Genomic DNA, 27,409 nt, shown 5'->3' with positions numbered 1-27,409 from the left:
ATTTCAAAATCTTTTTAAGCACTAAAATTAACATATCTCTAAACATATTTCTAAAATAATATTAAAGAAAAAAAACAATGAATTAAAACACATAATTAAAAATAAAATATTGTCCTCGAGATACTCAAATAAATGCCGAGCTCATAGGTTTTTTGGCCATTTCTTATTGGAGGCTTCTAAAAGTCACCCACGACCATTACTTTGACTAGCAACAATATACCACATGTCAAATTATTTGGGTTTTTTTATATATTATTTGTTTTTTTATATTAAATATTTTTTATATTATGTTTGGTTCTTAGAAAATCCAAGAGAAAATGTGAGGGAAAGAAAATAGAAAGAAAAAGTAAAAGAAGGAATTAAGGAAAATAAAAAAATGAATTTAAAACTTATAAATTATTTTTATTTGTTACTTCAAATTCATCTGACATTTTGTTCCTCTTTTATATGGAAATTAATAATTTAAAAATATATAATAAATTTTTAATTATATTTTATTTCCTTTCAAGGTTTTCATAGAAAAATAAAATACGAAAAAATAATTTTCCTTCATTTTTTTTCTTTCCTTATTGCTTTTTGAGAATTAAACATAGTCTTAGGCTATGTTTGGTTCCCGGAAAGTACAAAGGAAAGAAAAAAAATGCTAAGGAAAATGATTTTCTCATGTTTGGTTGTCCTATGAAAAATATCAAAGAAAATCAAATATAATTAAAACTAATTAAAAGCTTATGTATTTTTAAATTATTTAATCTTTATATTGATGAGTTAAAATAAATAAAATGAGTTTGAAGTAACAAAAAAAATAATTTATCAAATTTTTATATATTTTTTTATTTTCCTTCACTTTTTCTTTCCTTCTACTTTTCCTTTGTATTTTCTTTCCCTCGCATTTTCCCTCAAATTTTCCGGGAACCAAACATAGCCTTAGTTTTTATCACTTTCGGTTCAACGTATCACACAAAACTTCCTTGGGTATAATCCTCTCTCTTAATTTTGGTTTCTATGCACTCTAATTTGATTCCTAATATATAGATCTACATGAATGAATTAATATAAATCTAGATTTCTAATATGAATGAATAAACGAGATTAAAAGTATATATGAACTTGAAATTTATGTTTGGGTTCAAAACTGTTGTGTATGGGCTCCATTTTTTTCGGCCCATGAGACCCAGGTGAGTGCCCTTTTGTTATTGATTGGGCAGCCCAGCCCACTGATGGTAGTTGCAGGAACCCATTCTTGGGCCCAATATGTGAGCACAAACACCTAGGGAGATGCATTAACAAAATTTTAGGTAAATGTTTGGTTGCCAAAACTACTGAAAAAGGGAAAAAAAAATGTGTAGTAAAATGAGTTTCTCAAATCAAATATAATTAAAATTAATTAAAATTTTATATATTTTAAAATTATTTAATTTTATATCATGAGTTAAAATAAATAAAATGAGTTTAAAATAAAATATAAAAATAATTTATTGACTTTAAATATATTTTTTATTTTTTTTCATTTTTTTATTCTACTTTTTCTCTCTATTTTCTTTCTGTAATATTTTCCCTCAAATTTTTCGATTGCATATCATGCATTTTGAATACTTTAGAAAGAAAAACAATATAAATAAATTTCATGGTAAATAATTTCGTTGCATATAATGCATTTTGAATTATGTAGTTTGCATCTTAATAGCCTTTCCCATGACACTCTTCAAAGGCATCGAGAAATTTGGCATAATAAACAACAATTTTTTTTTTTATTCTAGTATTTATTTAAAGGGGAAGATGGTTACTTTCAGCTGCAAAGAAAGGATCTGCAGGCGTGGAGCATCAGAGCTTGAAAGGCGAGCATAGCAGAAATCAGTATCGTGATATAAGCTTTACGCCTCAGGAGCTTCACCACATCTGGCTTCAATGGCTGATCATTTCGCCAGGACGGAGCACCCCCATGCATTTCCAGTAGAATAAGTTCTTGCTCCAGGTAGTTGACGTCCAAATGGTAGAGCAGAAGGTACCATTTCCTCAACACCTCAAAAATGGTGATGAAATAAATCACACCGACGGATAAGGAGAGAGAGAATGGCACCCACCAGTGTTCGCATCTGTTGGATGGCTTATTGATCACCCCTGTGTTGAGAATTAAAGCTTGGACGACCGCAAACCCAGTTGTCAGATTCTGCGCCTTTGTTTCTTCGTGGCGTATTCGTTTCTCCTGATTGTGGTTTATCTCTACCAATTGGCCATGGATGTGGGTTTTACTTAGCCTTTCTTCTTCTGCATCCATGGCCAGTACTTACAGTCTCCTGGTCAGTGCCGAAGCTGTAACTTATAAGGGTTGTATTTGTATATCATGTGCTTCCCTGAAACAGCATTGTAGCTTCCAGCTTGATTCCTAGGATTTTTGCTTAGTCTTGAAGTTCGAATTTTCTTGTAGAAATTGTAATAAAGTCAATGGTAAGAGAGTCTTTGCGTAAATTGCGGAGCAAGTGAACAGAAAGCACGAAAGAGAAAATTGGGAAAGTTAGGTTTTGGGATGGTGATAACTAAATATTATGAAAACCAAAACTCATTTTTACCATTTTTAATTTTTCAATATTGAACCCAAAATATTTTGGGTTCCATGCCCTTTGGGCTGAGCTATTTTTAATACCTAATATGCCCTCTCTTATTACAAGTCAACCTCCACATATTTAAAAAGTAAAAAATAAAAAAACTGAAAAAACATAAAACGTTTTGCCTAAAATTTTCCATCTGCTCTGCCCCCCTTTGAAACCCAAATCCAAAAAAAAACCTAACCTCTTCGACTCTCTCTCTCTCTCTCTCTTTCTCTCTCCCTCCCCCCCACCCCCACCTTCGTCCATGTCTCTCCCGCAACTTCTCACACCTACAACTAGCATGCTTCCTCTCCCAATTTACTAAGTCTCAGCCGTTTGTTTCCTATGACGAGACCTACAACCAGGGAGTGGAAGATGGGAAAGGAATTTTGGTGTCGTTTGTCTCCAGCGGTTCCTCTCACCTCCTACGTCTGGTTCGCCTTGCACCACAAATGCGTATCCGTCTGAATGGTGTCGGCCGAGACGCCGATTCTCAAACCCGATATGCTGGTTCTGCAGTGTGGCTCTGACACCGTTTCGAGATCGGGGGAGACGTTGATGCGGTACATAGAGTCGAGGTTTCCTCGGTCGTCGTTGGTGATGAGCCGCGGCGGTGACTGAGATGAAACGAGTTGACTCGACAGTGGAGAGTCCGCGAATGGAGGTGAAGAAGTTTGGGATGAGTTATGGTCATCTAGTGAAGGTGATGCTGGAAATGGAAGAAGACCCTTTTTTTTTTCACAGGAGATGTTGGAGTTTGACCTGGCAGAAAGAAGATGGCATATTGGACATTAAAAAATAGTTCAGCTCAAAGTGCATGAACCCTATATTATTTTTGGGATTAGAATAGTTATATTAAAAAATCAAAAGTTGAGTTACCAATCTCATAATATTTTAATATTACCAGCCCCAAACATAAGTTTCTTATATGAATGTGATTGGGACAATGTGGCCGAGACAAGACAAATGAGTTATATATATCTAAAGTACGATAAAAAATTAGATTGAGTTCGGATTCATGAGGCTATTCAAGAGAAAATAATCGATTGCATAATTCAAAATTTACCCAAATAATGTTTTTTTTTTAAAAAAAAATTCTATATATTTAGAGTTAATTACATTTTACCCCTCAACTTAAAGCGTATTTTACACATTGACCCCTTAAGTACAAAATCGAATAATGTACCCTTAATCCTTTATAAGGGTTGGGGTTTTGTTTTCATGTTTTAGAAAACTGGGGGAATTTTTGGGGAAATTTTTAGGAAATTTTTAGGCAATTTTTGAGGGAAATTTGGAGAAACATTTCCACCCTATAAACATGAGAAATTATCTGGGGCTTCAGTAGCAACTTTTTGGGATTCGCATTCTGAGGCTTTGAAAGAAGAAAAGAAGAACGGGGTCAAAAAGAAGCGAGCTACAATTTGGGGTTCCAAAGGGGAGTAACGATCGAGAGAGGGAGCTGCAAAGGAAAAAAGACACTTTTGCCCTCAATCATGCAGAGAGCACATACCTTTCCGTCCAAAAAATAATGTTGTCTTTAAAAAAAATGCACATTACATACAGTTATTAAATATGGAAGGTACATTACTCAATTTTGAACTTGATGGGACAATGTGCGAAACAAGTTATAAGTTACAGGGGTAAAGTGTAATAAACTCATATATTTATGTCAAAATTTAAATAGTTAATAGAACAAAATTTCAAGATATGATATGTAATAATAATATTTTATATTTTATATTATAAATATTATAAAAATATTAAATCTGATTTGGATTAGGTTTGAGTTGTTTGAATCTTTAGTCATCCAAATTGAGCACAAATTGAAAATATTTAATCTATCACAACTCAAGTATTGAAAATAATTGTTCAAGTTATTCAAACATCAGGTTGAGTAGGGCCTATCTGCTCAAGTTATGCCCCTACATCTAACTCAAAAAAAAAAGAAAAAAAAGATATTTGATAAAATTTTAAACTCAAGGTGACTAAATATATTTAACCCAAAGCTCTAGAAGGTAAACAAAATTAACTCTAAAAAAGTGTAAAGAAAAATCAAATATAATTAAAATTAATTAAGAATTTATATATTTTTAAAAATATTTAATTTTTATATAAAAGAGTATAAATAAGTGAAATGAATAAAGAATTATGTAAAAATAATTTATTAAGATGTAAAAATAATTTATTAATTTTAAATGTATTTTTATTTTTCTTTTTATTTTTTTCTTTGTTTTCTTTTTGTTGTCATTACTTTCAAATCTTAGACAACCGAACATAGTGTTATATCTTTTAATTGATCCATTGTTATTTGATTTTTAATGTAATTTGCTAACTTAATTAATAAGATAACAAAGAAAATTAAAAAAATGAATTAAATATGTTTTTTCTAAGGCATATCAAAATTTAATGTGTTTTATAATTTTGTAATTTGACATGTCAAAAGTTGAAATTTCAATTTTACGAGGATTAAGATATTTAACTCTTTTATATTTTATTCTCTTAAATATGTGAATGGCAAAAATATCAATTTTTTTAAAAATAACCTAAACTTCGGTAGATGGATATATCTCCCCTATATGTCACTTCAATATCTATCCATCTCCCCTTATGTCACTTCAATGTCCACCAACATATCGATGATGTTTCCCAATTAGAGAGAGAGAGAGAGAGAGTATTCCTTAATGAAAGAAATCACCACAAACTCTCCCATATGTCACTTCAATATCCACCATGATATTTCCCAATTAGAGAGAGAGAGAGAGAGAGTGTATTCCTTAATGAAAGAAATCACCACAAACTAAACTTAATCCACGATGGGGCTCTTAGAGAATAATAGCATCTAGCTCTAAAAAACATATATCAAATCAATAACATAAGGTGTAATCATAATCTTAAAAATTGTAGCGGAAAAATATCATGAAAAAATTGAATAAGAAAATTAGTAAAAAATTATGTAAAGTGGTTTTGAGCACTTAAGCACTCATAGGGATCACTTGATTGCCAATCCAAATCCGATTCTTTTTTTCTTTTTTTCCCTATTATTTTCATATCATCTAATAAAAACCAGCATATACCTTTCGATGTCATTATTCATCCGAACAAACTTAATCATAGTTACCAGAATGACCTTAAGGAGGAATTGATAATAATATCAAGTTTTCAAGTCCAATGTAAGTCACATGAAGTAATTAAATATTAGAGTTAGATCCAACAAGTTTGGAACAAAGTTATCAATGTAAACTAGCTACCAACATTATGGTTATATATGAAAGTTGGCATAATGGATTATTGAATTTGTAGTTACAATTATGGGAATTGAGAAGTATTAAATATCATTTATGTCAATGGGATTTAGCTTATAAAAATTAAAGAGCTAGATTGAATTCTTTTGAAATTGTTGAAGATTTTAAACTTTACGATGAGTCTTTTGACTCACACTCTTAATGTCATGTAACTTCAGACATTTTTTAGTTATCTTCTTCCTTTCTTCTTTTTTTTTTTTTCTTGGCAAAAAAAGACTTTTCTTTGTGAAGCCTTAAGTTCTATGCTTTATGCATATTGATGTGAGCTATGCAACAAATCACTTGGCCGACTATCGTATCCTTGCGGGGACAAATGAAAGAGAAGTCAAGTACACCAATTTCTCAAATTGTCAAACCAGAAATGGCTTAAATCTCCTTTAAAAGACAGATTTTCGTACCTCAACCTATGCAAAGTTCTCTACTAATTTCATTGCCCATTAGTATGTATGGTAACAATTGATCAATAAGAATTATGTTTCTGGACAGTATTTATCAAGGTGATAAAATTCCGGGACAACAACAAAATTTGTTCCATTTCTCCTTTGCTATCTAGGTGACATTGTGGAATAACTACATGTAGCCCTTGATGAAGGATGGGTACTATTATTGATGGTGAAGAAGCTGGACTGGTTGAACTCTCTCTTCATGGCTCTGTATACATTGTCCAAGCCCTCCTCCATGAGCTCCAGAACTGTCTGTGGCATTGGCGGTGTGTTGATTTCAAGTGATCCTTCCAACATCTTCACCACTTCCCCCATTGAAGGCCTCATGAAAACCTCATCTTGAATGCACCAAAAGCCAGTTTTCAATGCTCTTTCTAGCTCCTCTTCCTCCACTGCCCCTTCCAGTCGCCTGTCTGCAACTTTTCTTGTCGTCCCATTACTCATTTCCTAGAGGAATTGGCATTTTCGTTAATAAAATATCAAACACTTAACAATTTGTGATTTACAGAAGCAAGAACTTGATTGATCTATACCTTAAAAGCCCACCCAGGATAGAAGAAGTCTTCTGCATCAAAGGTCATGTCAAGGTTTCTCCGGCCACCAACGATCTCCAGGAGAAGCATTCCGTAACTGTAGACATCGGCTTTTACAGTAATAGGCCGGTTGCTAACCCATTCTGGAGCCAGATAGCCCCTAGTTCCTCTCACCATAGTGACAACATGTGAATGCTCTCTGCCCATCAGCTTTGCTAGTCCAAAGTCTGAAACTTTTGGACAGAAATTCTCATCTAGAAGTATGTTTTCAGGCTTGATATCACAGTGGATTATCCGATTCCTGCACTGCTCATGAAAATAAGCAATCCCTTGTGCAGTAGCAATGGCTATATGGAAACGAGTTCCCCAATCTAGCAGTCTGTCCCGGCAATGCTTTGAGGGGAATATCCACTTGTCCAAGGAACCATTTTTCATGAACTCATAAACCAGAAGCCTGTGAAGAATCATCAAATTCCAACCCCATTATATGCTCGAAAATATAGTATGCTTGACCCCAAAAGAGGATGATAAGAATTTAATTATGGTTAGTGGTAATTGGTTTTAGGCGATGAAATGAAATGCATACCGGTGAGAGCCTTCCGAGCAGTAGCCACATAGGCGAACCAGGTTCATGTGATGCATAGAGCCAATGGTGTTCACTTCAGTTATGAATTCCTTCTCCCCATGAGGCAAAACCTTGTCAAGCTTCTTCACTGCAACCAATGTCCCATCTGAAAGGCTTCCCTTGTATACACTCCCAAACCCTCCTGAAAAAAAGAGAAGACAACATTAATCCAAATTGATCAAGTCCAACTGGCTTTTTTCGAACAATTTCATCCCTTTCAAAGTATAGGTATATGTACATGCTGACCTGTGCCGAGCAACTGCGAAAAATTGCCGGTTCTGGACTGTAAATCGCGGTAACTGAAATTCATTGGAGCACCGGACACAATCAAGGAGCTTTCCAGGGATCTCTTCAAGGCCCTCCTTCTGTACACAGTGTGATATAACAAGAAGCAGAGGAGTGCTACAAGGACAATCATGCTGAGAACAATTGGAAGAACCAAGACCTTGTCCCGGAGGCCATCAGATGAATCCCCAGATCCTGTTGCGTTGCCTTCAGGTGACCCATTAGGCCCAACCTTCACAAACAAGGTCGAACTCGTGTCCTCGAATCCACCGAACTCCAAGCTGTTCAGCAGCCAACAGTAAGGCTTTTCCTCACTCAGCCCATACACAGAAGCAACACAATCACAGTCTGATAAACAAGCATCCCCACACTTTGATAATGGGGACATGTTACTATAATTTGCTATAATCGAAGATTCAGGGTAATAGTAGTTAGTTTGCTGTACTATCGACATCTTCAGCTTGGAAGCAGTTGAATTCCGATGATTATTATCACATTTCCCAGTTGACACCGACGAATTCTCTGAGCACTGGCCGCTGTCTCCCACCTTAGAAGACCCCGGCAGGCATGTACACGAGGCATTAGTCTTGCTTCTGTCCAAGCTACACACCCCATTTCCGCAAACCCCAGCAATATCACATGGGTTAGAAACTGCAGCCCATTCAGGCACCCATTGGCGAGTGCCGTTCACATCATCGTCCCAACGATACAGCCTCAAATTCCCATTCATCTCGAGTATCAGTCTTCGAAGAACTAATGGCCTAACTGTCTGATTCACAGACGAAGACAGCCCTTTCTCATCAGTATCACTTTTGTAAACATAAACCGCCCCATCAGATGACGACCCATACATGATCCCAAAGCTCCCCGCCTCGTCCAAAACCGCGACTACATCTCCTGTTACGTTTGATATATCGGGTCCAGACCAGTAGGAGTAGTTGGCATAAGACTGCAACGAGGTGATGTAAGAGTCGGGCAAGTTGTAGATGAGTCCAAGGCTGAGGGAAGTAGGCTGCTGCAGCATCTGGAGAGTGTAGTAACCACCATGCGCAGGTGAGGAGGATGTGAGCTCCATTGAAGCTGTGAGAGGTTGGTTTGGGAGGAGAGTATCTGAAGGGTGAGAAAAGCTCTGCCATAAAGGGAAGTTGGTGCCATTGTACAAGATGAAGTTGCCGGATTCAGACATGTATGCCGTCTCAACACCTTCGCCGGAGGTATTTGACGACCAAACTGTTGCATCTCCGTCGAGCAGGAGAAGGTTTCCTGTGCTGTCGAGCTCCAGTACTGCATCTTTTCCGACGGGGGAGTTTCTATATATATGCAGATGATTGAGAGAAAATGAAATTGTTGGCTAAGTAGTGATCACATTCACATATATACCTGCAAAAGCTTGGGTAAAGACTAGAGCATGTTTCTGAATTCAACGACACTGACATCTTCTTAATTAGACTTGGAAAAAAAAAAAAACAATTTCCATTATTTCTTTCAATAGTCAATTTATGAAAAATGATATACAAATTACTTAATCAAATAACATATAGTTTGAATATAGACACAATGATTAAATATCATTTTTTTTTAAATAATAATAATAATAATTTTATTTAATTTTTTTTCTTATTTTTTCTTTTCTACTATTTCATCTCGCTAGTTTCTTTTCCTAATAGTTCCCTTAAATTAAAAAAAATCACACCTAAAGAATTTGTTCATCAAGTTAATCATCTTCCTCATCACTGTCTGGGCCAAAGGCCCCAAGACACCACCGTCTGCCACAACAGCTCCTGGTTGCGGTACTACGGGGCCCAGATTAAACAAGCTTTGGGGCCTAGTCCACATACCACGTACAACAAATTCTCAGAAATATTCAAAACCATGCACATATTACACTATCACATCATCATCAACTTGCCCTAAAAAGTAAAAACTCACCTGCTAGCAGACCAAACCATGGTTCTATCTCCCGGAAGCTGCCCAAACCAAATCCCCAACTGATACCGGTCGTCAGACTCCACCGGAGAAAACCCGAAAGCAAACGTCCCATTCTCCGAAACCCAAGCACGATTCTCCTTAGCCACCAACCTCGCGCCCAACCCAACGCTACCAGTCGCAACACCGACGAGCCCGGCCAAAGCCAAGAAGAACAAAACCCTGGTAGGAGAAGAAGAAGAGGCCATGGAGATGAGAAAATGTGTAATGTCGATGGTGAATTATTGGCATGAAAGTATTTAATAGAAGAGAGGCTTCCCCCCAAGTATTTGATGAGAGTTACATTTATGCGAAAATGAGATGGATCACGCCACGTGTAGAGTGGTGGTTGAGCTACAACGTTGACAAAGGTGGATCCAATGGTCGGTGTGAGAGGAATTATTGGATAATGTGGGCACGTGGTGGGTGTTTGTGGTATTCAAATTGAAGTGGGAGAAGCCGAAAGTGTCAATTCTATATGACACGTATTTATTTTTATTTTCAATTAATGCCCGCATAAGAATGATTTTCTGATATTCACACTTGCATGTAAGGTTGGTCATGGATTATTGGATTTGACATATATATGATGTATTAATTCCTCTTTAATTATGATTTATTTCTAAAAAATTTGTCTAAAATTATTTGAGTAGGTTATAAATTGAAAATCATTTCTTAAAAGCCCCTAGCATCAAGTCAAGACATCACCCTCAAAGGCCTCAAGAAGTATGACAAAGGTATAATTAAATTAGTCTATGATTTTGCATCATTTTTTAATGATTTTCATCAAAACAAAATTTCTAACTAGGTTCTCGAATATAAAGTTGGATGAGATCGATACGTTATTGATAAAATTGATGAAAATATATTATTTTTTGAGAAAAACACACAATTAATCGAAGTTCAGAAATCATCATTATAAGTGCATCAAAAACCTCAATTGTACACTTCCCCACATGGGTTGTTAATCAATTGATAGACTAATCCCTTCCCTTGATGAGTGCACAACTTCAATAAATTTGTATTTTTAACACTAATTTTTGTAAAACTAATATATCTAAAGATCACGGACTTTAATTAGTATCTTTCAATTTTTGAATATCAATTTTATCAATCATTAAGAAATTTTATACTTCTTATTCATATACTTAAACTTAATGAATGGTCCCGCTTGACTTAGGGTTTGGGAGTCATTCTTGGGCTCCTTATTCAGCATGGTGCATATGACACTAAGTTGCTTTGCGAGAAAGGGTTTGTAAAACCATCACTAATCAGGGTATACGAATTATGGAACTAATTTCCAATCAACAACGAACAAGAGTATCCGTATGAGGTCAATATTTACCCCCATTCCACATTCCTAATAGCTTTTTTTTTATCAGAAAAGGACTTGATAGTTTTTCTTGATGAGAAAAGGTTTTAAAGTATTTGAAATAACATGTAAAGAGTTATAATGATATATTAAAACTTTGGAATTTAAGGTTATGTTTGGTTGTCAGAAAAATTTGAGGGAAAATGTAAGGGAAAGAATATATAAAGAAAAAATATAAGAAAAAAAAAAGTAAAGAAAAATAAAAAAATAGATTAAAAGTCAATAAATTATTTTTTTGTTACTTTAAACTCATTTTATTTATTTTAACTCATCAATATAAAAATTAAATAATTTAAAAATACATAAATTTTTAATTAGTTTTAATTATATTTGATTTTCTTTTATATTTTTTTATAGGACAACCAAATATAAAAAAAAAAATCATTTTTCTTCGTATTTTTTTTCTTTTCTTAGTATTTTCAGGAACCAAACATGACCTAAGTGTACAAATACTTGAAAACTTTAACTTAAAAAAGCTCTTGGTGAATTAAACAAACCTCCAAGTTTGCAAGCAATCCAACATAGGAGCGGACTTAGAAAATTGTCGTTAACCTTATAAATCTTTGTTTATGTCTTCTTTTTTCATGTCTTTTACTTACTATCACTAATTCAATTAAATTTGTGGAAAAACATGGAATAACACTTGCAAATCCATAGGGCTTTTTTTTTTTTTTTAATTGCTTGAATGAAATATTTTAAAGTATTTTGGATTTTTTTTCTTTAAAATATTTTGTCAAATTTAGAAAAATTATTTTATATACAAATGTTTTATTGCTAATATAATAACTAGACAAAAAGCTCCCTTGTATGAAATATAAAATTTACTTGAATGAAATATATTTCATGATATTTGCTTTTACTAGAACATTTTTTTTTTTTTTTTTTTTATAATCATAACTAAGAAGATGGATAATCACTGTAGTAGAAATTTGTTTCATTAAACTAAAAATATATATATTTTTAAAAAAAAAATTCTTATTTGGTATTTACTATGTAAAATACATAATATATATATATATATATATATATATATATATATTATCATATTTAATGTTTATATATTTTTAAATTATTTAAGTCATATTTGGTTATTGGGAAAATACCAAGAAAACAGTAAATATTAAAGAAAATGATTTTTTTTTCATATTTAATTTTCAACCCAAAAAAATATTAGAAAAAAAATCAAATATAATTGAAATTAATTCAAAACTTATGCATTTTCAAACTATTTAATTTTACATAAAAGAACAAAAATAAATGAAATAAGTTTAAATAATTATGTAAAAAAAAAAATTTAACTTTTTTTTTCTTCATTTTTTTCTTTTCTTTATTTTTTTTCCCTTACATTTTTTCATAAACCAAATATAATCTTAATCTTTACATAAAAGAAAAGTAAATGAGTTTGAAAAAATAAGTAAAAAATAATTTATTAATTTTAAATCTATTTATTATTTTATTCAATTTTCTTTTATTTCCATTTTCCAAGTTCCCAACAAAGCCAACCAAGCTGATATTGAAAGCAAAAAATTGAGGGATCCATTTTTCTTGTAATTTAACTTTATTTTATTCATTTATTTAATTTGTGGACACCAGGGTCATGATGGATGACTAGCCAAGAACATAAGTTGTTGAGAAATGGACATTTAAAAGCATGGCTTGGGCCCCAATACTAAAGTCGCATTAATCAAGCTTTGACATTGGGATTTGATTTGCAAATTTTCAATCCTTTGACATCATTGGTTGAAAAATCTTCATTTATTAATCTTATTATTATTATTATTATTATTATTATTATTATTATTATTATTATTATTATTATTATCACCATCACCATCATCATTATTAATCTTGAAAATGAATTATTGGGATTCCATTGATTTTTATTTTCCTTTTATTTTTTGTTCTCTTTTGATTATTTGACAAACAATCAAAACTATAAAGAAAACGAGGCAACACTCCCAAATCAATCCACTAAGTTCAATTACTAAAATAGAAATTAATTTATAAATTTTTAAAGTTTAAATTATCAAATCCAATCAATCAACTCATTGCAATAATGTAATTCACAAGTAAAGATAGACAAATAGAAATAACCAAAAGAATAATAAAAAAGTGACGGAGACAATGATATCGAGGTTTAACTTAGAAAATCTTCGAAGAGATTAAAAGTCATGGACCTACAAGCAATCGACAAATTCTACCATAAAGAAAAACAACTAAGTATGTAGATTTACATAACTTGGGTTCTTTAATTATTTCTTGGACTATTTGATTACCACATTCCAACTTCAACTACAAACTTTCTTTTTTTAAAAGTAAACTTGAAATCAACATCAAGTTCGACCTCAACCACTTCTTAAAGTCCAATTACGAGGAAAAATTGTTTTATCTCAATTCAAATGTAATAAAGAGTGATGAGTCGGAAGAACTAAATGAATCAACCCATATTTTGTGAGAAAATCGAATAGAAAACAATTTCATAGTTCAAAATGGGGTGGATTTTTTTATGAAACATTCTAAAATCAGAAAGGCCGAAGAGCACAATTTCCTATAATTCTTAACTAAAAATTTGAGTTTAAATAGTGAAGGTTGAGATCAATTCAACAATTAAGATTTTCTTTTAACCTTAAAATAAAATTTCAAGTTTAAATAGTGAGGATTGAGATCAATTCAATGATTAAGATTTAACTAAAAAGTTTTAAAAGGAGTTTTCTAAATAATAATCCAGAGTATTTTCTCTAATTCTTTCAGAAACGACGTCGTTTATAAGCATTCAGGTGAGAGGCCTTGTGATCGGTACATTGAAGCTCTTGAGCGTCAAGATTCACTGAACCAGGTTGGGGGCCACTGGCCACGGCATCCGCAGAAACGGCGACGTATTAGCCGTCTTTCGTCTTCGTCAAACCAAGCAAGACTAGGGTTTCAAATCTGATGCAGAGAGCTAGGGTTTTTCCATCAATCGCATTCCTCCACCTAAACCCTCCATCTACGGATTTCGGCCAATCCGATGCCGCCACAATGTCAGCCCCATGCTGCCGCACTCTCTCTCACTACCCCTCTCTCATCTCTCCTCCAATTTCAAGAATCAGGATTTCGAATCTTCCAAGAACTTCACTTTCTCTGAATCAAAGATTTCGTATTGTCGATACTCTCTCCAGGTATTCAAAGAATGTGAGTTCTCCATTTCTAAATTTCACATTCCGTTTGTTTTCTGTTAGGTTACCGAGAAAGGGAACATGAATTTTAAGATTTCTGTTTTTATGCCGCTTGTTTTGTGTTCTGTATGCACTTAACCTTTCTTTCGGTCCTCTCCTCTATCTAAAGTTTTCCTTTACTTTCTGTTTGGTTCCGAGAAAACTGACGAGGAAATGAATTTGAAAATCTATGTTTGTCGGCGGGTATTGCTTGGTTTGCATTTCGTGACATTTCTTGCTTGGGAGAGCGATAATCTTGGCAAAACCAAAGTAGTTTTTATTTCCACGTGTACAAGCATTGCTTGCACGAGGGTAAGCAAAGGTTGATATGAATACAAAAATCGTTTTTTTTTTTTTGGAGTATTTCTTTCTGATTTCTCAATGACCACACTTATATATTTGCGTTTTTTGGTTGCTGGGAAATTGAAGGAGAGAAATGAAACCAATATTGAGTTTTAGGTTCTTGACATTTGGAATAGGAGAAAATGAAACCTGTGCTTAATTGAGGATAAGTTTAACTGTATGACTTAATTAAGATTAATCTTTTCCATTTTCTTGAAACCAAAACAAGATTGTCCAAATTTTTCTCAGCCCCAAATGCACGGCTGGGTGTATTCTTGGTCGGAATGAGAGATAGATTTTGCAGATTTATATGGATTGATGTCATTTTATCATTTTTAGTTTTTATTGTCTTGTAGAAATGGAGAGGTTCATGCCATAGGCAGGAAGAATCTTCTGCAGAAATTCCAGAGTTTGAGACTGTAGAAGATAAGCTGCCAGAAGAATTGGCAAAGCCTGAAGTTGAACAGTCTGATAAATTGAAAAAAGATTGCGTTTCAAAGGTTCGAAAGGCATTAAAGGTGTAGTTTTCATTATGTATGTCATTTCTCATTGTCAAATAATGATTATGCCGTTTCACAAAATTTACGATTAGTACTATGAATCTATCCAAATAGAGAAGAAACATGCTAAAGACTTACATTTGTTTATCTAATCTAATATGTAATCAAGTGGAAGAGAAGACATAGAAGTGCTCTTTTAAACTCATGATACTGCCAATTTAGTCCTTCAAAGATCTTTGTTAACTTTTTTCAAAATTAACCTTTTAAGTAACTAATCCTTGTAACAATGCCTACTTATTCTTTAAAATTGAACGAATAATGTAGCCCATTCCGTTCCCGACTTGACAGAAGTCACTCCAACAAATGACGTCTGTTCTTTGGAGTGCATGGTGATTACTAACTTGTGGTGTTTGTATTGCTTTTTTGCTTCCTTTTTCTCCTTTTTAAAGTTATTATATGTCCTTGCATTGCTAATAAGTTTATAAATGCATGATAAAACAAGAACCATTGAAAAATAAGGAAGTGGCTTTCAAATTAATGCCATCCCACAATGTGTTTTCCACTTACATAATCAAATGGGAAGACTAATTCCTGAAAATTTCATATATTAATCAGCATCTTTGAATGATTTGGGTGGTCATGTTTCAGGCTGCTGATGCATTTTTTGGAATGAAACCTTGGACAGTGCCTTGGACAGCAATGACCATTTTGCAGGTAAAGCAGCTTCTGTATAGCACATGGTTACTATGAGATATTGTGGAATTGTCAAGTATATATTAAGTTCATGCCATCTATCTTATTTTCATAACTTAAACATGTTCAAAATAAGAAAAATCTATTTCTTGTACAAGTAAATCCATTTCATAATTTCCCTGTTCTCACTGTTGAATTATTGCACATTGACCTGAATTTCTTATAAAGGATCATCTTTAGGATGTATGTAGTACACCAATAGTAAAACCATCTATCCAAGGTTTTTGGGTTCAGTTCTAGAATTAATTTTGGTCTCAGTTCTAGAATTAATTTTGGTCTTTTCTTACATTGAGCTGAAGTCCTTATATTATTGAAAAACTGGAAATGTTGTAGGAGAAATGTGTACATAATCACAATTTTTAATCAAAATAATAATCATGATCTTGAAACCTTATCAAAATGGTTTAACCACAAATCCTGGAATTGAACATAGGATAAGAGTGGTTGGCTAGGTAGATTTGAAAATTAGGAGCTGATGACGAAACTGTAAGTTTCAAGATTATTCTAAAATATAATTAAGTTTATAACTGATCTTAGATTAGATACAACTTGTGGATGGGACATATGGATTATATGAGCGCACTTGCTGTTGCTTTTGCAATGAAAGGGGTGGGTGATGATGATAAATATGGCAGTTGTGTGGTTTGGCAGTGCAGTGGCACTGTATATCTAGTGCCTGCTGCTGAACGAGTAATTTTTTCTCCAAATTCTAATAACTACCAGGTTTAAGTCAAGTTATATCACTTTTATGAATGGTAATTGAAATTTAATTTCTTCTTTTCTTATATCTGGCACACTGAACTATACAAATCCCTAAAATCCAATTACTTGAAGGAGGCTGAAAAAGTGGGTACAAAGTCAACATAAATGAACTGGATAAAATGTGAATAAATCAAACTTCGTGAATAAATGAATGGCTCCCTTTAAAGCATGAGATTCACCCACCAGTTTGTTTGGCGGCAGGAGTGGTATTGGTAGTGGCAAGAGGTAGTAGTGTTGGAGGTATTAGTCTGGTTGTAGTGGTGGGATGGCAGCAACTATAGCATGGTAATGCTGGGCCATGGTGGGTTGGAGTTTATAGCTGTGATGTGGCAATAGTGATTGTGATACTGGGCTAACACATGCCCAAGCAGTGAAATAGTAAAATAGTGTTGTTGCTGTGGCATGAAAATGCAGTGCAGATCTGATGGTGATGATGGCATGGAAGTGGAGGGAGCTAGTGTAGCAGTATTGATTGGGTTTTATCAGAAATATTATCAAAAGGATTAATAAAGCATGTGAACATTTTGTTTTATTAATTATATTAGAATTGTTTATATATCCATCATCTCTTTAGGTGGCAGCAACTAGGGTGGTGGTATCATGAGATGCTATTGAATCAATTATTAAATTGCTTAAAAAGTTAGCATGTGCTAAAACTTTTAAGTAAGTTTTAATAAACTTTTCTCTATAGATTTCTTTTGTACCCATCAATTATTTAGCAGTAAACAGAGTTATCTGTGGGTATTTTTTGAAAAGTTTATCTGAACTGGCTTCAAAACTTTATTGCCTTTTATAGTAAAATATATATTGCATCTTGTGATTCACATCTTAATGTGTTATGAGCAAAGTTTTCATGAACTAAATTAAGCTATATCATTCACTTAGAAAATTTAGTTTTGCAAGGAAGAGGTCGAGCAATCATTTTGCTGTTGAAATTCATGTTAGATGAATAGAAGGTGAATAAAGATTGTTAAGTGAAATTGTCTGGTCCTGCAGGTTATGCTCCTCTGGATTGCTTCATTCTGGTTGGTGGGATCTTGGATAATTCCATTTCTGGCTCATAAAGCAGGTTTCAGAAAGGAGACCATGACACACAGAGGGCAAGCCTTGTATGGCCTCTTGGGTGAAGTGACCGAAGGTCTTTCTGGGATTGCAATTCTTCATATCTGCCTTGCAAGGTTCCATCCCCTTCCATCTGATTGGTTCAGGTTAAGCCTTGAAGGGAAGTGGCACTTTGATGTTGGCTTGGGTTGCCTCATGTTTCCCCTGGTCAACCGTCTCTCGCAGATCAATGAAAATTTATTGCCTGTTGCTCCCTCCACTCCGGTCACTGGGTCAAGCGTTCAGCAATCAATTGTTGCACGAGACCCATTGGCAATGGCCCTTTATGCAGTGTTTCTTTCAGTTTGTGCCCCTATCTGGGAGGAGATTTTCTTCCGTGGATTCCTTCTCCCTTCCTTGACCAGGTACATGCCTGTATGGTGCTCCATTCTTGTGAGTTCAGTAGCTTTTGCCTCAGCACATCTCAACTTGCAGACAATGCTACCATTTATATTCCTTGGGATGTTGATTGGTGCCGTCTTTGCACGATCAAGGAACCTGTTGGCATCAATGCTCTTGCATAGTCTCTGGAATGCCTTTGTATTCGTAGATCTCATGAAATAGTATTCTTGTTTTGTACTCTATAATTGCTCAGTCAGGTTTTAGCCACCATTTCTTCTCCCATTGTGTAAAATGTTAGTATTGATTTGTAGGGCTTTACCAAGATTCATCTGGAGGAATGTTCCTCATATTGTTCATCCATTCCGTAACCATCATGCTCTGGCTGCCAATGAACTCCAAATATATTCTCTGGTTTGAGCATAATGGGGTTTGTCCTGTTTCCAGTGAGAGCATGTCACATCACAGTATGGAGGACACTGCTCTCGTTTCCCTTACAAGATACTCTTTTGTTGGGATGGAGGTGGTTGGGGAAGGCGAAGGGGAAGGGGAAGGTGGTGGTTTGTTTACTCAGTAATTCTCTTTCCACCACCACTCCCCTCAAATCATCCCATTTTTACCTAAAGCTGCACTCTTTTGGGATGTGATCTGGTGCATGGTGACTTTATCAGGACAGCTGGTAAGTCTCAAACCAGAGTATAGCCATAGGCAGGGGACCATTTTGTTAAGCTTCATTCCTAGTTTGCTGCTAGACTGAAAGTCAAAATCTCTCTACTACCACAGGCTTTTACTTTCCAGATATGAAATTTCTTGACTGCTAACCTTAAATTTTATCCTGTTGAAATGTTCTGGAAGACAGGTCTATGTCCTGTGATCGATCTGTTTTGAATTAGTTATTCCTCCTTTCTTCAAGTAACCGACTGGGTCTGGCTAGCAGTATTTATGGAAGTGTTAACAGTGTCTCCGAAAGAAATTTCTTTTTGGTTTACAGAATTATAATCAAATCTCCCTCAATGAAAAACATTCCATTTAGGAATTTAATTGCTTCTACCAATGTTTGTATTCTTTTGCTTTATGTCTTGAAGGGGAACATCGGTGCGGGGACCAATAGGTTTCAAGTCACTTTCTATTTCTGGCTTTTGTCCCTGAAACTTTGGCTAATGTCCATATCGTCCTCCGACAACTTTAGGGGACCCTTGTCTGCTATTTTTGTTTTTTAGATTGTTTGTAAATAATAATCAGTTTAATTTTGGATGAGAAAAACATAACATCCTCTACCATTAAGCCCTGTAGAGATTTGAACTCACCGCCACTCAGACTATGAGTGGCTGTAAAAGCCTGGAATTTCCTTGCCAAGAGAAGTTTGTGATATTTAGTATTCCTTTTCTTTTCCTTTCAGATTTTTCATATATCTGTTTTACTGATTCAAGGATAACAATATAGCTACACATGAAAATGGATACCCGTTATTTATCTTTTTATTTAAACTGTAGAATTAATGTCAAGTGTCTTCTTGTTGTATTTTGTTGTGATGTCATGATGCAAAAGTGTGTATACAATTGTAGTCCAAAAACATTTTCTAATTCTCGTCAATCGGCATTAAATGTTCACTTTCTTTTTTTCTCGCAATCTAGTTTGGTTTTATATGCCTAGTATAATGAATATTGAGGTCGTGAATTCATTACCAGATGCTGAAAATGTGTTAGGACATAGTAATATTCATATGATAAGATTTAATAAGCCTTCAGTTAGAATAGCCAGGCCATATTGGTGAAATTTTATGGACCTCTCCAAAAATTTGTCTCCTTTTCATATTTGTGGAAGGGTTCACCCCCCCTATAGAAAAGGCGTGCACATAGCATAACTAGATAATGAATTATAAATTCTGCTTTAGAGTCCTACCTGTTTTTCTTATTTTGTGAAAGTTGGTTTGACATAACCCCTTTTGATCAGATTAAGGTCATCTGGATGTGCAAACTAACCCTATAGTACGGTATTATAGAAAAATATAATATAGATATTTAGAATACTTCTCAGCATGCTAAGGATCTTTTTTCACGCCTTCTGATACTCAAATTTTTTTATGAGACAATTATAGAATAATACTTGTAGCACCACTTGCTTAGTATTTTATCATCTAGGTCTAGCCTTGTGCTGCAGCGGTTAGGTTGTAAGCATCTGAGGGTGAACTCATCCTTTCAAGCCGGTCTTACCCACTGGAAATTGATAAATAAGGGAAAATTAGAACATAAAGACAAAACCAATGGAAGGCAATTCAACAATTTTGTGTATCATGTGTGGCTTATAGATCTAGAGGAAACATTTTAGAGCAAAAGTCTCAATTGTGGTTGTACTTCATGTGTGATAGGTTGGGAAGAAGCTTGGAACAAATAATGGAGTTTCCCATAAACACTATTACTTTTCATGACCTATCATGTATGAGAAGAAGTGGAATAGGTTTATAGAGGGAAACCATCTTCTTTAGGAAGTTGATAGAAAAATAATAGGAAAATGGGAGGGTAAGCCATAGATGCAACAGTACGTTATGGGTGGTTGTGGGGCTCACATTTGTGTTTCTATTTTTCCTTTTCTCCTTTTCTCCTTTTCAATTATTAAATTTAAAATTGTCTCTTGTCGGACAACCACATATATAATTGTTAGGGGAGAGAGAGGGAAAGAGAGGATATTAAGGCATTATATATATGCATTAGGGATATGTTCCATAATAGGAGGGACTTTGCTCTTGCCCACCTTGTACTATAAAGTGTGTATCATCTTTTCTTCTCTCAATTCTCATTTCTATACACCATAGTATAGAGTGGCACAGGCATGGAGGCCTCCCAACCTCTCTCCATTGAAAGCTTTTCGTATAGTTGGTTAATAAACCTGAAACCTTCCTTTGAGAGCCTAGATGATTCCCTTAGAACCTCCCTTGATGTGTCCGATGAAGCCTCCTTCATTGAGATGGACCCAAGAATGCCTCCCTCTAAGAGATTCTTTAGAAATTCCCAGGATTTCAACTTTGATTTCCCCATTTCCCAACCCCCTCTTAGTCTTGTTCATGCTGATGAGCTCTTCTCTAATGGCCTCATCATGCCTATCTTCATGGAGCCACTGAAGATGGAGGCATATGATGGGTCATATTCCCTTCCAGCCACGCCCATCTCTTCATCACATGCTCCAAAACATGTACTGTCAGCCACCAACACTCACTGTTCTTCCTTGAGAAGATGCCGAAGATTATCAAAACAAATCCTTCAGAAGTACCTGGATTTTCTTAGGCCCCTTTACAGGAGAATACGTGGTCGCAGAATTGGGTCCAGAGCTGAAAGTGTTAATTCAAGAATGCAGGAAGGGAAGAGCTGGGTTTATTCACCAGAAGCATCTCCCAGAACAAGCACAGCCTATTCTACTGGGGATTGGCGCAAGTCTTGTGATTCAGAGAGCTCAATTTACGAGGCAGTTCTCCATTGCAAGCGATCCATTGGTATGTCAATTTCTACCTAGTTTTCAATCACACTGGCAGGATAATCAATACAATTTCGGGTTTTCTGATATTCTTTACAATGCTTTTTTCCCCCAGGAAAATGAACGGAGGCTATTGTACACAGAAATGAGGACATCGAAAATGAAAAATGGGAGTGATTCCAGAGGCATGTGAAAGAGAAGAAATGAGAGGTCTGAAGAAGAACATCAGTCACTTGTTCTTTGTCCCTTTCTTCTCCCTCCTTTGGGATGATAATGTAAATTTGTCTTTTTTAAGGTCATAGAAACTGTGTGGACAGTCGGCCATGGAAATTCTGGCATTAGGGAGAAAAAGAAGGATAAATTAAAATTTTCTTTTTGTCCTTTTCCGTATGGGCCAACTGCAAAGAATCTCTCTCCTTTATTCCTGTGAAATTTTAATTTTTAATGAAAATCAGGATTGTTTCATTCATGATATATTTTCTCTCTACACAAACAGTCAATGGGGTAAAGTCCATCAAATTTGAAGGAATAATGTGATTATGATCATTGTCTTTATTATCAACTTCCAGGAATTGTGGTCCTTTTTCATTTGAAACAATTATTTGAGACTTGACTTATCAAACTGCATGGAGCAGGAGGAACCCATTAAATTCCATGGAATCTCTGCACGTATTCTCATATGTTTACTTATTTTAAGGGTCACTGATACAATTGCGAAACCCCACAGTGAAACATAAGTGAGAACTTTCCCAATTTTTGAGGATTTTCTTTGATGAACTTGTTCATGGAAATGCTATGGAGGACAACAGTAGGGGTCCTTCTCAGTACTTTCTAAGGTTGCTTCTGTCCTACCAGCTCTAATGGGCAAGCCATGACCCTACAAGAAAGGGGGTGTTGTGTAATGTCCCACATCGGATAGGGGAGGAAGTTCTTGGCGCTATATATGTAGAGGCTCCTCTTAACCAAGTAGACGCGTTTTAAAGCCGTGAGGGCCCTCTTGGGCCCAAAGCGGACAATATCTACATGGTTGGGTGAGGGTCGTTACAAATGGTATCAGAGCCGATCCCCGATCCCGGTGTGGGGGTTTGTTTGGCTCCGTAAGGGGTGTTTGTCTGTTTGGCCCCGCAATCCCATGGGACACAACGAGGACGTTGTGTCTGCATGGGGGGGTATTTGTAATGTCCCACATCGGATAGGGGAGGAAGTTCTTGGCGCTATATATGTAGAGGCTCCTCTTAACCAAGTAGACGCGTTTTAAAGCCGTGAGGGCCCTCTTGGGCCCAAAGCGGACAATATCTACATGGTTGGGTGAGGGTCGTTACAAATGACAGAGTGGTAAAAAAAAAAAAAAATTGCTTGGAATATTTCGATTTTAGGTTAGGGTTAAATAAAAAAAAAAAAAAAAAGGAAAACGCGTGTGCACAGCACCGGAAGGAAGGAAGGAAGGAAGAAAAAGAAAAAAAAAAAAGGGGGGGGGGGGGGGCGTACGTGTACTGGAAGCAAATGGAAGCCTTTAATATATATATATATATATAATGAATATGATGATGGCAATGGAAAAAAAACTTGCTTTTTGGTTTGGTGGTTTGGTGTACCCGAGACAACTAGGTAATGGTTTAGTGGCTTTTGAATTGGTTAATTTAAAATAATAATATTTAGTTTTAGATTAATGAATAAGATAATAGTAATAATGGTATTTTTTTTTAGAATGAGAGATTTAGCAAAATATATATATATATATATAGAATTTTATAATGAAATAAAATTGTAATTTAATTAAATTAGTAATATGTTATTAGAAACAAATTGGAAATTTATTAGTTTTATTTAAATAAGGAATAGATTAGTTAAATTATAAATAAATAGTAATAATTGTTTCTCTTATGTCATATTAGGTGAAGAGTAGATTATATTTTTTTCAGAATTATTCTTCTCCCAAGCTTTCAAGGACTTCTTTTGAGGTAAGGGAAGTTAATGTAATATTTATAAAATTAAATTATCTTATATGTTATTTTGAATTGTGGAAAAGAAAATGATATTTTGTTACCATGCATGGATCAAATTGTTTTGCACTAAATGTTATGTTGGAATATTTTGTTTTATTTATGACACAAAATATGGAGATATTATGTTGTGTAAATTTGAATACTTGAACAAAAACATCACTCTGGTTTATTTGGCCCTTGTCAACGGGATATAATAGTTGACTATTCGGCCCTGTCAACGGGATATAATAGTTGACCTTTACATTTCATGGTGGGAATGTAATTGATTTGGACCCCAGCCTCTAGGGGTTTGGTTAGAGGTTACTAGTACTAGTAGTGTTTGGTTCCGTCCACCAGGAACAATTTGAGGCTAGCCACCCATTTGAAAAGTCCCACCTAACTGGGCATTTGACATTTGATAACCAGAGTAATGAAACTTGAATGAATTTGATTGAATCTTATGTGAAAGTGTTTGAATTTGATATGACATTGGTTGGTTGAATTTTGAATATATTGGTATTTTTGGAACTCTGATATTTGATGAGAAAAAAAAAATTGATATCTCCTATTTGAAATGAAAATATTTGATCCATGAATTGCATTAATATTCCTTATTGGGCTGTGAGCTCATTCCCAATTGTTGAAAATTTTCAGGTACTCTTAGTTCGGGTGAGGAGTGATGGCTAGGCTGAAGAATGGTCATCATTAGGATTTGACTTAGGATTTTATGTTGGATTTTGTTTAACTGTTAGTTATGTTCATTTGGATCATTTGGTATTTGGAAGTTATTTGGAAATTGAATTTTGAGGATTTTAGATTTTGTTTCCGCTACTCTGAGCAGGTATTTGGTAATTGGTAACATCCAGTTACAATATGACTGTTTGGGTCAGATTATACTTTAAGCCTTCGGGTTTGAGGTGTGAAATGACCGTCACGCCCTTGGAGTGGGTCTTGGGGCGTGACAGAGTGGTATCAGAGCACTAGGTTTTGATCTTGATGGGAATTTGAATTGGTTTAGATTGGGGATAGATGAGTGACGCATTTGTTTAAGTTTTAGTTCATTTAGTATAAATTCCAATTCTTTCTTTATTTGGAAATTTCCTAATTGGTTATTTAGTAACTAATTTAGTTATGCCTTGTTATTTTAGGACATCATGCCACCAAGAAGAGCAGCTTCTTCACAAAACAGTCAAGCTAATGATGATGTACCTCCAATTGAGGGTTTGCCTCCCGTGAGTGCAGAAGGGATCTATAGGTATCTTGGGACACTAGCTGGTTTAGTTGAAAGCCAAGCTCGAGCTGTTGGGACTAATGTTCAGGGACAGTCTTCATCTTCTAGGGGTATCTCTTTTGATGACTTCAAGAAATTGGGTCCTCCTTACTTTTCTGGTGCTACAGATCCCACAGAGGCAGAGGCTTGGATCCTTAAGATGGAGAAATTCTTTGGTGTCATAGATTGCTCTGAGGAGCAAAAAACCTCTTATGCAGCTTTTATGTTAGATAAAGAGGCACATCATTGGTGGCGTATGACTAGGAGACTTTTGGAGGATCAGGGACCCATACATGGAGACAATTTAGGGAGGCTTTCTACAAGAAGTATTTCCCTGACAGTGTTAGGCGGCAAAAGGTGGGAGAGTTTATTAGTTTGGAACAGGGGGATATGACTGTGGCTCAGTATGAGGCCAAATTTACAGAGTTATCACGTTTTTCCCCACAGTTGATTGCTACAGAGGAGGAAAAGGCATTAAAGTTTCAGGATGGATTGAAGCCTTATTTGAAGAACAAGATATCTATTCTGAAGCTTGGTGTCTATTCAGAGGTTGTTGACAGAGCCCTTATAGCAGAGAAAGATAATGAAGAGCTTCATCAGTATAGGGAACAGCAAAGGAAGCGAAATAGGAGTGATGGTGCTCATGGTAATCAAGCACAGCGAAGGTCTACATCAGGAAGAAATCAGAATAAAGGGAAGGCAACGCAGAATTTAGATGGGGCTTGTCCTACTTGTGGTAAGAAGCATGGGGGTAGGCCATGCTATAGAGAGACTGGAGCTTGCTTTGGTTGTGGGAAGCAAGGACATTTGATCAGAGATTGTCCAGAGAATAGGAAGTTCATCACTAGGAAGCCTAAAGAGGAAAATAAGGAGGATAAACAGAAACCCAAAGCCCAAGGACGGGTGTTTGCTATGACTCATCGAGATGCTCAGGCCACTTCTGATGTGGTGACAGGTACTCTCCGAATCCACACCTTATTTGCTAGAGTCTTGATTGATCCTGGATCAACACACTTTTTTGTTTCAGTATCTTTTGCTGGTTTGTTGGGTTTGCCTGTTGTTAGCATGGACTTTGATTTGATTGTTGCTACTCCTGTGGGAGATCTGTTGTGGCCAATAGAATGCTTAGAAATTGTATTGTGATGATTGGTTATAGGGAAATGCCAGTTGACTTAGTACTCCTTGACCTTCAGGATTTTGATGTGATTTTGGGGATGGATTGGTTAGCTTCCTACCATGCCTCTATTGACTGTTTTGAGAAAAGGGTGACGTTTAGTATTCCTGGTCAGCCTAAGTTTAGCTTTGAAGGGAAGCATGTGGACAGACCACTGCGTATGATCTCAGCCTTGCGAGCTAGTAGCTTGCTCAAGAAGGGTTGCCAAGGATTTTTGGCTAGTGTGATGAGTAATGAAAGTGATTTGAAGTTGGAAGACATACCCATAGTAAGGGAGTATCCTGATGTCTTTCCAGAGGATTTGCCTGGCTTGCCACCAGAGAGAGAGGTGGAGTTCACCATCGATCTGGTACCAGGAACAAGTCCTATGTCTAAGGCCCCATACAGGATGGCACCTGTGGAGCTTAAGGAGTTGAAAGTTCAGCTTCAGGAGTTATTAGACAAGGGTTTTATCAAGCCTAGTGTTTCACCTTGGGGAGCTCCTGTTCTATTTGTGAAAAAGAAGGATGGCTCAATGAGACTTTGCATTGACTATAGGGAGTTGAATAAGGTGACAGTGAGGAATAAGTATCCCCTTCCTCGGATTGATGATTTGTTTGATCAATTACAAGGTGCTTGTGTGTTCTCTAAGATAGATCTTCGATCGGGTTATCACCAGTTGAGGGTTAGAGGGGAAGATGTACCCAAGACTGCTTTTCGAACTAGGTATGGGCACTATGAGTTTCTTGTTATGCCTTTTGGTTTGACTAATGCACCTGCTGCTTTTATGGACTTGATGAATAGGGTATTCAAACCCTATTTAGATCAGTTTGTGGTGGTTTTTATAGATGACATCTTGGTATACTCAAGAAGTAGAGAGGAGCATGAGAGTCATTTGAGTATTGTATTACAAACCCTCAGATATAAGCAGTTGTATGCTAAATTGAAGAAGTGTGAGTTTTGGTTAGACCGAATTTCTTTCCTTGGGCATGTGGTAAGCAATGATGGCATCTCAGTTGACCCTGGCAAGGTAGATGCTGTAGCTAATTGGAGAAGACCTAGTACTGTGACTGAGATTCGAAGTTTCTTGGGACTTGCTGGTTACTATAGGCGGTTTATAGAAGGGTTCTCTAAGATTGCCCTACCTTTAACTAAGTTGACGCAGAAGGGAGTTAAGTTTGAGTGGTCTGATGATTGTGAATGTAGCTTCCAAGAGTTGAAGAATAGATTAGTGTCAGCTCCTATTTTGACTATTCCTTCAGGTTCAGGAGGATTTGTGGTGTATAGTGATGCCTCTCATCAGGGTTTGGGTTGTGTTCTTATGCAGCATGGGAGAGATGTAGCTTATGCTTCTAGACAGTTGAAGCCTTATGAAAGGAACTACCCTACTCATGATTTGGAGTTAGCTGCTGTGGTTTTTGCACTTAAGATC

General features: G+C 35.5%; 3 protein-coding genes across 7 annotated transcripts; 2 read left to right on the top strand and 1 right to left on the bottom strand.

Moving 5' to 3' along the window:
* Nucleotides 1-6,276: 6,276 nt before the first annotated feature.
* Nucleotides 6,277-10,020, bottom strand: LOC100243904 (G-type lectin S-receptor-like serine/threonine-protein kinase At5g24080). The gene is made up of 5 exons (XM_002275690.4): nt 9,703-10,020; nt 7,735-9,083; nt 7,450-7,630; nt 6,864-7,317; nt 6,277-6,777 (listed from the first exon to the last, which is right to left on the bottom strand). Exons 1-5 carry the CDS (start codon nt 9,945-9,947, stop codon nt 6,433-6,435), a joined length of 2,574 nt encoding a protein of 857 aa, XP_002275726.1. The 5' UTR covers nt 9,948-10,020; the 3' UTR covers nt 6,277-6,432.
* Nucleotides 10,021-13,794: 3,774 nt separating this feature from the next.
* On the top strand, nt 13,795-18,374 carry LOC100254162 (uncharacterized). Of its 5 annotated transcripts, none has more exons than XM_002275646.5 (4): nt 13,795-14,281; nt 15,003-15,164; nt 15,795-15,860; nt 17,658-18,374. In XM_002275646.5, exons 1-4 carry the CDS (start codon nt 14,042-14,044, stop codon nt 18,324-18,326), a joined length of 1,137 nt encoding a protein of 378 aa, XP_002275682.2. In that variant the 5' UTR covers nt 13,795-14,041; the 3' UTR covers nt 18,327-18,374. The 5 variants fall into 5 exon arrangements, with proteins under 5 accessions (XP_002275682.2, XP_059589867.1, XP_010662640.1 ...); XM_059733884.1 differs by having other exon boundaries at nt 13,807-14,268; nt 15,003-15,146; XM_010664338.3 differs by having other exon boundaries at nt 13,810-14,281; nt 15,003-15,146.
* Nucleotides 18,375-20,601: 2,227 nt separating this feature from the next.
* On the top strand, nt 20,602-22,040 carry LOC100252455 (probable membrane-associated kinase regulator 6). Its single transcript, XM_002278040.5, has 2 exons — nt 20,602-21,588; nt 21,685-22,040. The coding sequence occupies exons 1-2, from the start codon at nt 20,931-20,933 to the stop codon at nt 21,690-21,692; spliced, it is 666 nt and encodes a 221-aa protein (XP_002278076.1). The 5' UTR covers nt 20,602-20,930; the 3' UTR covers nt 21,693-22,040.
* Nucleotides 22,041-27,409: the final 5,369 nt, after the last annotated feature.

Source organism: Vitis vinifera, chromosome 16, assembly GCF_030704535.1.
Source record: "Vitis vinifera cultivar Pinot Noir 40024 chromosome 16, ASM3070453v1".
Lineage (NCBI taxonomy): Eukaryota > Viridiplantae > Streptophyta > Magnoliopsida > Vitales > Vitaceae > Vitis > Vitis vinifera.
Note: the sequence above shows the minus strand (reverse complement) of the source record. Positions and strands in the feature narration are given on the sequence as shown.

What these genes read in the sequence shown, in the direction of transcription:
- LOC100243904 (XM_002275690.4), bottom strand. Translation starts at nt 9,947, where the DNA reads ATGGCCTCTTCTTCTTCTCCTACCAGGGTTTTGTTCTTCTTGGCTTTG. An exon ending in ATGGTTTGGTCTGCTAGCAG is followed by an intron (nt 9,084 to 9,702) that starts GTGAGTTTTTAC and finishes GCATATATATAG; the next exon opens with AAACTCCCCCGTCGGAAAAG. An exon ending in TGCTCGGAAGGCTCTCACCG is followed by an intron (nt 7,318 to 7,449) that starts GTATGCATTTCA and finishes GATTCTTCACAG; the next exon opens with GCTTCTGGTTTATGAGTTCA.
- LOC100254162 (XM_002275646.5), top strand. Translation starts at nt 14,042, where the DNA reads ATGCAGAGAGCTAGGGTTTTTCCATCAATCGCATTCCTCCACCTAAAC. An exon ending in TCTCCAGGTATTCAAAGAAT is followed by an intron (nt 14,282 to 15,002) that starts GTGAGTTCTCCA and finishes ATTGTCTTGTAG; the next exon opens with AAATGGAGAGGTTCATGCCA. An exon ending in AGGTTCGAAAGGCATTAAAG is followed by an intron (nt 15,165 to 15,794) that starts GTGTAGTTTTCA and finishes GTCATGTTTCAG; the next exon opens with GCTGCTGATGCATTTTTTGG.
- LOC100252455 (XM_002278040.5), top strand. Translation starts at nt 20,931, where the DNA reads ATGGAGGCCTCCCAACCTCTCTCCATTGAAAGCTTTTCGTATAGTTGG.